The sequence below is a fragment of the Rattus norvegicus genome, chromosome 8 (assembly GCF_021556685.1).
Source record: "Rattus norvegicus strain SHRSP/BbbUtx chromosome 8, alternate assembly SHRSP_T2T, whole genome shotgun sequence".
Classification (NCBI taxonomy): Eukaryota; Metazoa; Chordata; class Mammalia; order Rodentia; family Muridae; genus Rattus; species Rattus norvegicus.
Genome location: NC_141541.1, coordinates 62,612,702 through 62,628,340, shown reverse-complemented (window position 1 = coordinate 62,628,340; position 15,639 = coordinate 62,612,702). Strand labels below are relative to the sequence as shown.

At 42.7% G+C, this 15,639-nt stretch overlaps 1 protein-coding gene across 4 annotated transcripts in view; it reads left to right on the top strand.

The window, feature by feature from the left end:
- Positions 1-3,542: 3,542 nt before the first annotated feature.
- Dmxl2 (Dmx-like 2) overlaps positions 3,543-15,639 on the top strand; it is a 143,158-nt gene continuing 131,061 nt past the window's right edge. For 2 of the 4 annotated variants that reach the window (NM_001427385.1, NM_001427384.1), the window contains 1 exon segment: positions 3,543-3,853. In NM_001427385.1, coding sequence (NP_001414314.1) covers positions 3,767-3,853 — 87 coding nt within the window. In that variant the 5' untranslated portion in view covers positions 3,543-3,766. 4 annotated transcript variants of the gene reach the window in all.

Sequence of the window (15,639 nt, the reverse complement as noted above, 5' to 3'; positions counted from 1 at the left end):
AGGAACCTGCTATCTTGTTTTCTTTTTCTTTTTCTTTTCTTTTTTTCTGAACAGGGGCTGTCACTGGCTGGACAGTGAGTTCCAGGGATCTCTGCCCAGCTCTGAGTCTTCCCCAGTGCTGGAATGACAAGCATGTACCACTACACCTGTTTTTTTTTTTTTTTTTTTCCCCTCTTCCTTTTTAAAGTGCATTCTAGGGATTTTACTCAAATCCTCCAAGCTCTTTACTGGCTGAGCTATCCCGGAAGCATGGGTTCAGACTTCTAGGCTTTTAAATGCTATTTCTTTCGGCTGTGAGTGTGGAGACTGAGATTGTTTGCTTTATTGGAGATAAGATCTCACAAGGTGATCCGTTGGCCTCGCTTCTTGAGTGCTGAGTTGTAGGAGCGAGCTGACACACCTAGCTAGGACTCTTTCTGACATTGCTTCCTTCTTGTTAAATATTTGTTCTTCCCATAACTGGCTTCTATAACACACTTTCCATTTTTCTTTTATTACTTCACATTTAATAAAACACTTGCCTCTGCTTATGAATATAGTGTTAGAATTGCTTCAAATTGTTATTCTGCTGTTTTTTTTCCTAGTTTCTACTGCCCCCCCCCCACAAGACAGGGTTCCTCTGTGTAGCCCTGGCTATCCTGGAACTTGCTCTGTAGACCAGGTTGGCTTCGAACGCACAGGGATCCACATTCTTTTGCTTCCAAGTGCTGGGATTAAAGGCATGGATCATCTCTGCCTGGCAGGAAATCTTTATCTACAGGAGTTAAACCTTCTTATACAGAAATTTATTTTAATTTATTGTATTTAACCACTTTATACCGTTTTTACAGATATATGCTATGCCTGCATGCGCAATAGAAGTTGCTACAACAAAGGAACAACTCTAGTATTTATTTTCATGTTTATCATGCACAACATAGAACTTCATTGGTTATGATAGCTTTTGTTTTGCTGTCATATCTTTAATGTGTTTCTTTTTAGTGACATAGCTTTCTATCTTTTATTCATGGTCAGCTGTCTATCAGTAAATAGACAGTCAATGATTTCCCAGAATTCAGTAAATTGCACATAGTGTCAAAAGATAGAAATAAAAAGATAGAAATTACAACCAGGGGCTGGAGAGATGGCTCAGTGGCTAAGGGCACTGACTGCTCTTCCAGAGGTCCTGAGTTCAATTCCCAGCAACCACATGGTGGCTCACAACCATCTGTAATGAGATCTGATGCCCTCTTCTGGTGTATCTGAATACAGCTACAGTGTACTTATATATAACGAATGAATAAATCTTAAAAAAAAATAAATAAAAAAGAAATTACAACCAATTTAGTATGAGAATTTTTTTTCTTGAGACAGGTTCTGGGTATGTATTTTATGTTGGCCTTGAATTTACTATGTAGCCCAGGCTAGCTTTGAATTTAAAGCAGTATGACTGCCTCAGGCTCTGTAATTCTGGGAATTACAGGTATGTGCTACCATGCCTGACTGGATGCTGTCATTTATCTTTTACTCTATAGGTTAATAAAGTATTACAATTCTAGTACTAGGGAAAATTAAATACTCACCTTAACTTGAAATGTCTATGGAGTCTAGTAATAAAACACATAGCATAAACAAACATATTATTGTGGTGTGCGTGTGTTATGCGTGTCACAAAGGAGGAAGCCTTAAGGTATTTGGAGATAGTCAAGGTGATTTAAGAGTTACAATATGGTTTCCCAGGTCAACAACTGGAGGAAGGCATTCCAGAGAGTACATATAGCATGAGTAACGTCAAGGAAGCATGAAAAAGAAAAAACCCTCTGGAGAGGGCATTGATTCAGCGGGGCTGGACACTAGTGGTTAATACAACAGCCTGAGATAAACCAGGAAGATTAGGCAAAACCAGAGTGAAAGGATTGTCAGACCAGCTGAGGAATGTGGACTTTAACCCCCAGGGAATGGAGCAACTACAGATTCAAACCGTTTCTCTGGGCTGGTGGCGGTAGCTGAGTGACAGAGTGCTTACCTAGCCGGTCCTGGCTGGGCTTAACCAGCACATCCCAAATCAAACAGAAAAATGTTTCTTTGAACGGTTTGGAGAGCGAATGTGCTGAAGACAGCACATGGGAGGCAACTAGGGTAGTTAAGTGAGAAGCTGTGAAGGGCAGAAGAGGGAAGAGGGCTGGGGAGCTGGGGAGGGGCATGGATTGTGAACCTGGCAGAGAAACAGATGGGTGGAGGTAGGAAGTGACTCCGAGATTTTAGCCTGGGGGTTTTATGCCACTATAGATGAAAAGGAATATGCCTGAGGTCGTTGGGAATTAGTCCATTACTTCTGCTGCTTTCCCTGGAACAGTGAACAAGCCAAATCTGCCTCTATTTTTCCCACCCTCGGCTTAACGCTCTGATGCGCTGCACAGTCACCTTTCCGAAGCAGCTCTGATTATAAATTTCAGCTCAGAAGTACCTGGTAGCCTCAGGATAGGCAGAACAACATCTAGGCTTCTCAGTGGATTCAGTGTTTGGCAAGCCCACAGACACAGACCCTTGGGCACGTTTATTTCTTAACCATCACATTTTTTTCCTAACTGATATACAGTACCACCTGCCTCAAGCATTAAACGGAGTGCCTTCCCCAGCCATTTTACTTTCTAACTCTCCCTAATTTCTCTATTGTAATGCTGCACTTCTAGTTGCTCCTAGCCTGTCAAAATTGGATTAAGGGACTCCTTACTCTATGTGCTTAGAGGGATCCTTCCAGTCCCCTATTAACATATTGTGACTTGATCGATTTTTGTTATCTGTTGTCAACATTGTGCTTGTTTGGTTTAAAATTTTCCTCAATAACCCTTGTTCCATGTCGCGGTTTCTTCTGTACAACCTGAGCTAAAAATCGCAAAGAATTGACCGGGGACAGGGATCTGATTTCAGTTTAGCAGACAGCCTGGAAAAGCAGGCGATTCTGCGACTTCATGACATCACACCCCGGGGGAAAACACGTCTAGATAGAGGGATTACCGGTCTCTAGGGGGACGCGTGAGAAAAAGTGTGAGCAAAACAATTTGCTGTCAGGGGAGTTCAGCTTCCCTTAAAGGCTGTAAGATGCCCGATACTTTAAAGCAGACAGAAGGACCATAAGATCATGGGATTGCCCAGTGATGTTAGTGTCCTTCCCCTGAGGTCAGCGGTGCTGACCAGCACGCACTGTCCAGAGGGACGCTTAAACACTTAGCAAAACAGGCCGGCCCCCTTGCCCCGCCCCCGGAGGTCTGGGCCCCGGGCTCGGAGGGAACTCCCGCACGTCTGCGCGCGCAATCGGCACAGAGGGTCCGTGCGACGCGGCGCGCGCAGTTGTCCTGGAGACTGTGGCGCGCGCACGCGCACGCGCGCCGCCGAGAGCGCGACTGCTAGTGTGAGCGCGTTCTTTTCCCTCCGTGTCGCGGCCCCGCTCCGGGAGCGCGCCGGCCTCTCCCAGGCGCGCGGCGTGACGGCCTCACACGCGCCCCTCTTGCGCGCTCCCCGGCGCCGCCCCCGCCTCGCACGCGCCGCGTCCCTGCGCCCGCACTGTGCGCCGGTGCGGCAGGCCGTGGGAGCATCCGGGCATTTCCGCAGCCGAGCGGCGGTCGGGCTGCGGCGGCCAGAGCCTCTTATGGCCGGGCGGCGGCTGGCAGGCGACAGGCGAGCGGGGCGCTGAGTCCCAAGAACGCACAGGAAGCGGCTGCGGCCGGGCGCCGGCGCCGGGCTGGTCCTTCTCTGGTGCAGAGCTCGGACCAGCCGGAATCCCGAGATGCATCTGCATCAGGTCCTCACCGGGGCTGTCAACCCTGGAGACAACTGCTATTCGGTGGGCAGCGTCGGGGACGTCCCCTTCACGGTGAGCAGAACTGGGGCCTCCCGTAGGGCCGCGAGCGACGGGCCCACCCACGCCCCCTCGGCTCTGGGCTTGGGCAGGGCCGGGGGGTGAGGATAGGGAATCACCGCCCTCGTCCGCCCGGTGAGTGCGCGGGTGGCAGGGATGGAAGGTTCAGGGTAGCCCCGGGGTCTGCGGTGCCTGGAGGTGGTGGCAGCAGCCAAAGCCCGGGGCGGTTTCCACCTGCTCCTGGCTGGCAGCAAACGGTCTTGGTTTCAGGGTATGGAGGCGGTGCTGCTCCCTGGCTCCCCGACCAGCCTGCGGCTTTAAAACGCGCCCTCTGTATCTCCCAAGGTAGAATCTTGGCACAAGGGAATAGAAAAATCTGCCTTCTCCCAGAAAGAGTTAGAATGGAAGTCACCTTTTCATGAGTGGCCTATCTAGCTCAAGGTTCCATTTTGATAATCCTTTCAGGTAATAGCTTAATCTTTGCAAGGTAGTTTTTTCCTTTTTTTTTAACCCCGAAGCAATGGCACATTTTATTACTTTCCTTGGGCGTGTGATAAAGATGTATGTAAACATAACGTTTTGGAAACTAGCACCTACCTACACGACATAGACTGTTTCTCAATCAGATGGGTGGAAATCATCAATCTTTTTTTGAGAGTAGGTTGTTAAAATCAAGGTCTCCTAGGGCTTATTTTTTAAGACTCACACAGACCAATAAGAGTTTTTAATATTAAATATATACATGGTCCTCAGAAGGAATTGTATTAGTGAGACCTCTATTAAGTACATATTGATAATCATGCTTAATAAAATCAGACGTTGCTTAGCAATATGCTTTTTAGACAACAAAAGCCATTTGATTTGATGTCTATTTTACAGCAGCATGTTTTTGAAACTGCAGGAAAAAAAATTAGAGCAAAACTGCAGAATCATTATGTAGCGCTGCGTTCTGGAACACTTTATCTGTTTTTAATGTTTTCTGATTCATTAAGGAAAACCCAACAGGGTTGCTTCTTGGCCTTATTAATTTTTAAATGTAGTCGGCTCAGCTTTGTTCTGGTTTTGAAAGAATCCTTTAAAAACAGGGTTGTTTGACATAGTGTTCTATCGCTATCAGTGGTGCTGTGTTTGCTACACATGTGACTTAACAGCATCTGTATAGGGCCCTGTGAGACGACTTGCTGGGTAGAGGTGCTTGCTACCAAACCGAGAGTCTTGAATTGAATTCCCTTATGGTTCTCATGGTGGAAGGAGAGAACAGATTCATGTCAGATTGCACTCTGACCTCCATATGCTTACTGTGGTATTCATGTTTGCCCCTCCCCCACGATGAAAATTGTTTAAAAAAAAAAAACCCAAACAACCCAGTAATATTAGCATAGACTGGAGCTTGGTCTTTTAAGTGTATGGAGACTGTTTGGAGAATAGAGAAAAAAAAATACTTTTGTGTCTTTTAGTAGGTAGAGGAGGAAGTCCCTGAGGACCAGAAGAGCGGGTTTCCTTCAAGAAGTAAATGTGAAAAAAAAAAGAGAAGTAAATGTGGACTTTTGGTTATGGATATTTCCCCTGGAGGGATGATGGTATTTACCGGGTCCATCTAAAAGTGAAGCATTAGCTGGGCGTGGTGACACACACACCTGTAATCTAGTACTTAGGTGGTAGAGAATCTGTGAATCTATGCTTAAAATAAATGAACCAACACCCAAAAATAATGTTCTTAGTTCCCTGCAAAGCTGGTTTACAGAGTTAAAGTAGTTTCTGCCTGGAAAGGCCACTGTAAGAACTGTCGTGTTTTGCAGGTGTGGCTGTGCCACAGGCCGTCTGTGGCCATAGTTCCCACTTGAATTTATTCTGTCACCAAGTCTGATTGTGTAATGTCTTCCAGATTCACCCCTTTGAATGTCTGTAGTCAACATCTGGTTGGAGAACCTTGTGTTAGTGTGAAAGCTTCCAAATGGGATTCCTTACACTCATCCCAGCGCAACCTTTCTTGTCATAGCTGCTCGGGTGTTTTCGTTGAGTACTATTCCATCATGCCCCTCCCCTGGGAATAGATAGTTGTTCCTGGTAGCCACATTAAGGAGTCATTGTCAGATATCCTGCTGTCTTTCACTTTGTTTGACACTGCTGCTCACATTGGCCCCTCTGTGACATACTGATCTTACAGAAGCCTACATTTTAAATTTTATTTTGTTTTAAATTATGTGTATGCGTTATGTTAGTGTGTGGGTCTGTGCAGGTGAGTACAGGTGCCCTTAGAGGCTGGAGGGGTGAGGTTCCTGGAGCTGAAGTTATAAGGGGTTGTGAGCCGCCTGGCATGGGTGCTGGTCAGCCAGACTTCAAATCCTCTGCCCTTGACCGCTGAGCTGTCTCAGGCACCCTGCAGACTACATGCTCATCGGGACAGCCTGGCTTATTATTTTCTCTGCTACAGCTTGAAAATTTATTTGGTTTAGAATGTTGGCTGTGACTGTTGTTATTTTGACCCTCTGGCAAGTGCAAATACAAGTCTATTTGCACATGCTTCATTTCAAATCTTAATTATGAATGCCATGCTCCAGTTATCTTGCTGTGAACTAAAAATGATCTTCTGGGTACTATGAAAACATACTTGCTTAAAGATACGATAATTATCTGTTTTCAAGCATTCCAGAATCAACTAAGAAATACCTTAAAAACTATATATAGTAAAGATAAAATTACAGAAAATAAATTCTCTTTACATAGATTATGCCAGTTGATTTTATAATTTATGTTTGATAAGAAAGTCTTCAGTTCTGGATCAGATGACTAAAGGACTGCTAGGCATGGCTGGAATGAGTCTTGTGACTATTCGTTTGGTGGGCCTTTTCAGAAGTTTTCTTAACAGACTGCTCTGTACTGTGTGTGCACACATGCGCGTTCCTGGGTGCATGCATGGGTGCATGCGTGAGTGAGTGGGTGCGTGCCTGCGAGTGTGTGCTTTCCTCTTGGTATAGAAGGAATATCTGCTTTGCAACTAGCCAATAGCTCTTAGTTGATGTGTTGCCTGGTAACTGTGAGACCTTTTCAAAATAGAGTAGATAATTTACTTGGAATCTATAAACTGAAAAAAAAAAGATTAAAATTGTTCTAAGTTTTTCAATGCTGTGACATTGTAATAATGAAAAAATAGTGCACTGTGTATTTCACTGCATGCACTGGGGGCTTGGTTGGCTGGCTGTGAGTGGCTGCTCGGTGATGTCCTGATGTCCCAGCTTATGCTGTATGGATGTATGGACATGGTGGTGAAGTTTGTGGTGTGTGTTCCCAGTGGCATGTCATTTCATAGGTGATGTGTGAGGTGCGATGGTTTCCATTTGTGTCCTGCCTATCACTTGACAGCAGCTCTTAATTCTCTCAGCATTCAACTGTGACTTTGTAATTTTTGTATTTTAAAATGACATTTTTGTATATCATTCTTTAAAGCATCACCGTTTTATTGGTTTGCTTGTGTGTGTGTGTGTGTGTGTGTGTGTGCATGTGCGTGCATGCGTGCATGTGTGTGTGTGTGTGTGTGTGTGTGTGTGTAAAACATCTGAGTTTTAGAAATAGCTCTTCTGAAGAAAGTTAGATCCTGGGTAGTCCAATGTGCTCTTCTGTGTCTGAGCTTTATTGTGTGTATGTTGCCTTTAAATACTCTTCAGATGAGTGAATGGTCTGAGGCTTTTAAAATTAGAGATAGGGGGACTGGGGATTTAGCTCAGTGGTAGAGCGCTTACCTAGGAAGCGCAAGGCCCTGGGTTCGGTCCCCAGCTCCGAAAAAAAAGAACCAAAAAAAAAAAAAAGTAGAGATAGGGTTCTAATTTATTGTTTATTATTTTTTAAAAATTGTCTCTCTATTAAAATATTGGTGATACATGATCTCTTACCTCTGCCTTTGGAGTACTGTGATTACAGACATGTGCCACCATGATTGGCCTGCAATTAAAAAAATTTAATTAATATACCACTAATAGGTTGGTCTGAATGAAAAACTGTTCCTTTAAGAATTAGAAGGTAGGGGGGCTGGGGATTTAGCTCAGTGGTAGAGCGCTTACCTAGGAAGTGCAAGGCCCTGGGTTGGTCCCCAGCTCCGAAAAAAAGAACAAAAAAAAAAAAAAAAGAATTAGAAGGTAGGGGCTGGAGAGATTGCTTACCAGTTAAGAGCCGACTATTCCTTCAGAAGACCCAGGTTCAATTCTAGCCTGTACATGGCGGTGCTCTCTCCCTCCCCCTCTCTCTTTGAGAGTGTGTGTGTGTGTGTGTGTGTGTGTGTGTGTGTGTGTGTGTGTCTATAACTATAATCCCAGGGGGCTTGATTTCTTCTATCCTCTGCCAGCACCAGGCATACATATGGTTCACAGGCATGTATACATATAGCCAAAACACCAATACACATTAAAAAAATAACTTAAAATACAAAAAAATGAGAAGATAATGTTATTTCTATTGTACAGTAATATTTTAGTTTAGAATTATGGCAAATTTAATAGCTTAATATTTAGAGAAGTAAGGGCTTTTTGTTTCAAGAAAATAATAATCAATAATAACAGAATAATGATTAACCTGTTTATACATTTAGTACATGTTTGTTGAATACATAGGTGGCTAGAGTCTGTGGAGATTAAAAAACCCCAAAGGACATAGCCCTGACTCAAGGGAGACAACCAGAGAAGTGTAGAACTTAGAAAGCTAGAAGCGTTAAATATATTAACCACAGCTGACTAGGCACTTCTTGTGGTCTCAGGAGAAATGAGAAGTTACTTTTGGAGGGAGTATCTATCAGAGAGCTGTATAGAAAAATGCTCCTGAACTAGCTGGTTATTAATAGGTATGACACCTCATGTATCTGCTGACTACCTATGCTTAGTGTGATGGGGAAGACAAGTCAGAGATTTAGAAGGGATTTCTATTCCAAGAGAAACTGGCCCACTTGGTTTTGGGATGTAACATTTTGTTTGGGTTGATAGGTAGTATTTCAAACATTGTGGTCTTACATTTAGTGTTACTTGGTATGGGAGTATGAATTCTAAGTCCTTCCTAAGGCCTTGTTTAGATTGTGGGTGGGTTGCTTTTTTTTTTTATTTTTTTAAAGACAGGGTTGACTATGTAGCTCTCGATATGTATGTAGACCAGGCTGGCCTCTAAGTCACAGAGATCCCCTTGCCTCCGCCTCCTGGGTGCTGGAATATATGGAGTGTATCACCACCCTGTGCCCTGTGTAGATCGTTAATTAGCTTTTGTGCTGATGGAGGAAAGATGAGCAGTTTCTCAGAAACTCTGATGCGCTTCTGAATGCCTTCCTCTACAGTGGGAGTTCAGTGTGTAATTACTTGTATGATCTTGATAAAATTCACCTAGTCATTTTTATATTTCTCATCTGTAAACAGAAGTTCTTGAAGTAGGTGCTCTCTGTGTGTTTAGTGAATTTCTTTAGACATTTTTTTGGGGCCAGAGTAAAGATGGGCCAGCACTATAAAATGGTTGTGGTAAAGTTCTGGGTCTTAGTTGATGGTTGCCTTATCTCATGAGACCCCATAGTGTGGAAGCTTCATTTCAGGCTTCATAAAAAGCCCTTTCAGAGATTTATGAAGTAGTAGGTTCACAACTGCCACGGAGCTCCCTCCTCTTCTTATTAAAAATACTACATTACTTAATTTATTAAGTGTGTGTGTGCATGTGTGTGTAAGTATGTAGACATGCATGTGCAATGTCATGCATGTGGAGGTCAAAAGGCAACTTGTAGGAGTTGGTTATCCCTTTTTACCATGCATCAGACTTGGTGGTCCATGCCTCAACCTGCAGAACCATTTCACCCCCACTGCCCTTCTTCCTGCTGCATTGTTGCTCAGGCTGTTCTTCAACAGGCAGTTCTCCTGTTTCAGCCTCCACATGCTGGACTACAGCTGTGTTCCACAAGCCGTTCTTGGGAAAATTTAGAACAGTGGTTTTCAACTTGTGGATCAAAATCCCTTTAGAGGTTAACCCTCATACAGGGATCGCATATCAGACATTTTGCATGTAGATATTCACACAACTCATAACAGTAGCAAAATTACAGTTTTGAAGTAGCAATGAAAATAATTTTATGGTGGGGTAACACAATACAAGAAACTGTATTAAAGGATCTCAGTTTAGGAAGGTTGCGAATCACTGATTTATAACAAATCACATTCTTGGTATTTGATCACAAGAAGGAGCACAGAATGTTGGTTAACAACTATAGTAAACAAGTCATGCTTGGCCAACTGAATTTCTTCAGATGATAGAAAGTAAAGCATTATTTGCCCATTCTTAATTAAAAGATTATTTTATATGTGTGAGTGTTTGCCTGCACGTATGTTTCTGAGCCACGTGCATACTCAGTACCGAAGGAGGTTAACAGGGGTGTTGGACCCCTTGGATCTGATAAGTTAGAGATGACTCAATTCATCTTTTACTCACTCATGGGAGCTGCCATGTGGGTACTGGGAATTGAATCTAGGTCTTGTGGAAGAGTAGTCAGTGCTTTTAATGGCTAAGTCATGTCTACAGTTCCATGTCTTTTTTTTTTTTTTAAAGCAAGTTTCTAAGGTTTTAGTATAAATTTTAGGGTTTCCAAATTTAGAGTTTGTGGAATTCATTTGTGTAAGAGTTTTGATCTGGAACTCTTTAATTTTTTTTTTTTTTGGTTCTTTTTTTTCGGAGCTGGGGATCGAACCCAGGGCTTTGCACTTCCTAGGTAAGCACTCTACCACTGAGCTAAATCCCCAGCCCCTGGAACTCTTTAATTTATACTGTCAATTTATAAGTCTGCTACTAAGGAACAAGTACAACTTCTACAGGTTGTATGGCTCCTTTTTTTCTTTTAGAGATGCTCATTGTAATCCTAGGAGTTGATGTATGTATACATGTCAGACCAGTTTCCTGTACTTCTGATCTCCTTCTTGTCTGAGTGCTTAGGATTCTCCAATGTCCCTAATCCTACACACCTGACAGTTAGCCTTCTCCTGACAGAGTAGTCAGTGTTGTAAAGGGCTTTCTGCATAGAATCTGACACTCAGTGAATATGGCAATTTGCTGAGGTGACTTAAAGGACAAATGATAATGCCATAGATGGGGTGGAGGAGGAGCAAAAGCAGGAGCAGGAGGAGAAATAGCAGCAGCAGCTCCTCCTCTTCCTGCTCCTCCTCTTCCTGCCCTTCCTCCTCTTCCTGCTCCTCCTCTTCCTGCCCTTCCTCCTCTTCCTGCTCCTCCTCTTCCTGCCCTTCCTCCTCTTCCTGCTCCTCCTCTTCCTGCCCTTCCTCCTCTTCCTGCTCCTCCTCTTCCTGCCCTTCCTCCTCTTCCTGCTCCTCCTCTTCCTGCCCTTCCTCCTCTTCCTGCTCCTCCTCTTCCTGCCCTTCCTCCTCTTCCTGCTCCTCCTCTTCCTGCCCTTCCTCCTCTTCCTGCTCCTCCTCTTCCTGCCCTTCCTCCTCTTCCTCCTTTCTTTTTCTTCTTCAGATAGATGCATTTTCTTCCCATCCTCTAAATATTGATTCTTCCCAGATCTAATAGTAAGTTATACTAAATCATAGTGACGTTTCTCTTCTGTGACTTTGGGTAATCTGAGGTGTTTGGCAAGTGGGTGACACTTGTAAAGACACAGGCATTGCCCTACCCTCAACGAGATGAAAACAACAAACCCAAACTCAAAGAACCAGCACATGCAAAGCTTGGTTTACTCAGTTTACAAACATGTAGTTTATACAGTAGCTGTAATCCAAGAACGAAATAATTACTGGTTCTGGTTGTACCAAGCTGTATAGCTACTTGGGAAGCTAAGGCAGGAGGACCATAACTTCAGGGCAACCTAGGCTGCATAGTGCATTCAAGGCTACTAGCCTGGGGAACTTAGTGAGCCTCTGTGAGAGTGAAAAGTAAAGCAGACAGACAGCTGGGCTCACTATCAAGGCTAATGAATTGTATCACCATGTAGAGCTTTTTCACATGATGTGCACATACATGTAAAGTGTGTACTGAAGGACATGTTCTAATTAGGGGCTCTGCTAAAACCCTTTGCTTCACAGAATTCCATTTTTATTTGGAAGACCACTTGATAAACCAAAGCTATTCAGATATTTAAAAAATCAAGCTATAGTTAGAAAATTGGAAACTGGACTAGTGTAATGAATATCAGAGTTTCCCAGCATAAAGACTTTTCTTTTGAGATCCATGATGCGTAAAAGTATACAAGTCTTTTGGCTGGCCTAGAACTCACAGTGAGCTTCCCACCTCTGCTTTCTTAATGACAGAATTACAGATGTATGCTTCCATGCCTGGAAGTATATTTTGATATTGTGTATTAAAGTAGGTTAATATTTAGAAGCTCTTCACAAGCTGACATATCAACATAAAATTAGATGGGCAAGGCAACAGCTCTTCAAGGTTTGAAAAAGATACATGGATTCCAGCGTGACAGTACACAGAAAAGGCAATCACCGTAGATAACCTTTGGCTTGACTAGCCTCTCGGAATCTGTGTGCTGGAATAGTCTTGCTATTGGTAAATTCAGTCTGAATGCCCAGGGTCCTGAATCTTACTCAACATTCTGGCTGGATTGTTTGTTAGAACAATATGATTTATAATTTATAAACTTCTGTTTCCTTTCTAGGATGCTAGGATTATTGTGACTGTTTGAGCATGGGCAAAAGGCTAGTGTAAGCCCTAGGCTTTTAGTCATAAGTGCATGTTTCTTGGCAAAAACACCTCACATATGTTGTGGAGGGAGAAGTGTGCTAAGAGTAACTCTGAGGAGGGAGAACCTTGGAAGTCCACATTTTCCAGGTTCTACCTATGTGTTTCCCTACCTGCGACGGTTGGCATTTCTTTATTTTAATAAAATGTAACCATAGCTATGACTGTTTCTGTTTCTTAGTCCATCTTCATCCATGTAGGAGGTCATTTCCACAGTGATAGTGAAAATTTTTCTGATGACTTCAGAATATGGTGATGTATGTCTATAATTCTAACACTTGGACAAACAAGTTGACTGATATTTTCTTATCTACATCTCGCTTTTAAGATACTGCCGTTTATTAGCTGGGCATGGTAGCACATGCAGTCCTAGCAGTGGGGAGGCAGAGGTCGGTCTTGTCTACATAGGCAACAGTCACAGAGTAATATTCAGGACCAGTGAGTCGGCTCTGGGGCTCAAGGCACTTGCTGGGGAGCCCAACCACCAGAGTTTCTTTCCTTGGAACCCCATGGTGAAGGCAGACTCACTCTCACAAGCTGCTCTTTGATCTTTATACAGGCAGTGGCAGACACACACTCCATACACATAGGTACATAAAATATAAAGAAGATAAAAAACCATTAGGAAAGGCTATTAAAATAGTTACTCATGTCCATCCAGGATCTGCGATGTCAGTTAAGTCATCACAATAGAATGTGAAAGCAGACATGGGAACGCAGCTGTTTCTTCATTTCTGTAGTTGTTAGGCACGTGTGGGCTTTTTTGGGGAGTGCCTCAGATCACTATTAAGGAAAGATGGATATGATACAAATGGAGATGAAGAATGTACAACCATACTTTCGTTAGACCCTGGTATCCCAGCTAAGGCTGAGAACGCAGGCTCAGAAGCTGTGGGGACCAACACTCATCTTTCTGCTTATTCATTGCAGACTCTCTGCAATGACCCTGATGAGAGAGGTGGGCACACTGTTGACTAGAAACCCGTACCACCCACTCCTTCAGGGATGCCCACCTTGTTTTTTGTGCTTTTGAGACAGAGTCTCACTTTGTAGCCCTGGCTGGCCTTTTCTTGCTCTGTTGTTGAGGCCTGTGGCCTGTGTGGTACTCAGTGGTGAGTCGCCTGTCTTAGCATCTGCATCTCTAGTTCTCTAATACTGGGGTAACAAGTGTGCCTACCACGATATTGGTGTTTTGTTTGTTTGTTTTGTTTGTTTTTGTTTTTGAGGCAGGCTTTCTTGATGTTACCCTGACTGACCTGAAACCCGGTATATAACCAGGTTGGCTTTGAACCTGGGGTAGTTCTCTCATTTCTGTCTGAGTCCTGGGATTACAGGAGTGTGCTCAAAAGCCCTAATCTCTTTAGCTCCATAGTTCAGTTTAAGGGATCATGGAAGAGTGTGTCAGGAACTGTATCATCACTCTACTTTCTGTCTTCCAGACTGCTGTCTTTGGGTTTTCATTCCCTGCCACAGTTTCACGTTTTCCTTACAACTCTGTTCTGAATATCTTTAATCTTTCTTTTAGCTTTACTTTTCTTTGCTCAGGACGAGACACATACAGTAAAAGCAAAAATAAGGCAAGTATCGTACATGCCTGTACTCCCAGCTGAGGCAGGAGGATCTGCTGTTTAAGGTGGCCCGGTTTATCTAGTGAAACTGTCTGAAAAACAAACAGGAGATTGGGGGTGGAGAGCTGGCAATTGGGAACACTGGCTGCTCTTCCAGTGGACCTGGGTTTAATTCTAGCATCTACCTGGTGCTCACAACCATCTGTAATTCTCATTTTATGGGTTCTGATGACCTCTTCTGGCCTCCTCAGCCACCAGGTACTCGTGATACATAGACAGACATACATGTAGGCAGAACACATAAAATAAAAACAAAAACAAGACAAAGAAATTGAGAGAAAAGCTTTTTGGTCATATTTTTCCAATAATAGTTTTATATCTGAAAAAATTGTTCATTCCATTTTTTTGAAGTAGCCATTTTATTTTTTTGAGTTTTTCGTTTAACTAAATGTTTTGGTCACCCATTTTTAAAATGAGAATTACTAGTGTATAGTCACTGACATTTCCATCCATCCATAGGTCATGCATTGATCATGTTTCCTTTCCGGACTTCCTTTTCCTCTTCCCTCTGGCCTTTCACTGTAGCCTTCTACCCCGAGGTACTTTGTTATTTTGCAGGACAGGCACTCATCAAGAGAACAAATTTGAGCCTAAAAGATAACATTTAATTTTTATATATGCTGACCAGTCCCTGGGGCTTCTGTTTTTACTTATTTTACTGTGATTTACTTTAGCATTTTTCATAATTAGTACTTTGAATAGTTTATTCTTAGCTCTGACATGCAAAGTAGTTATTTACATTTTGTTTTCTACTGTCCCTCCTTTTAGTGAGAATGCAGACAAGCCAGAGACAGCCGGTTTTGTAATGCTTAATTAGAACAAATTAATTAATTATTACTTATTTGCTTTTCAAGCTCTCATGTTTCCTTCAGCTATTACTAGCAGTAGTAAACATGTTTTCTTTATCAGAAATATAGAAGTATTCTTAGCTTGGGCTGTGAGGTTTTTTTAAATTATTTATCTTTTTAAATTTAGTTTTTCTTTTTTTTTCTGTTTTTTTCCTTTATTTTTTTAATTTTTAGACAAGAATCTTAGTCTGTAGCTCTAGCTGGCCTAAGACTCACTGTACAGGCCAGGCTAGCTGTCTTTCCCTTGGCCTCTCGCTGCTGAGACTGTAGATTTGTGCCACAGTGCTTGGCTTACATGCGTAACTCAGTACTTACACCGAGTATTTCCATGTATTTTGTTATTAATATAAAATTGGATAGTTTTTGACATGTTCAAAATTGTAAAACTAAAGTATTTTAAAAAGAGTATGAAAGAAAGCATTTCTCTAGAGGAGGAAGGTCCTGGGGTGGAGCTCAGTTCATGGAAAGCACGTGCTCTGTCACTGAGCTATGCCTCAGACCTAAGAAAGGTGTTTTTTTTTTTTTTTTTTTTATTACTACTTAATCAAAAAAATATATATATTTAAAACGTCCTAACCTATCTTTTTCTGGCAGTAGGTTATTGTCTTTACAG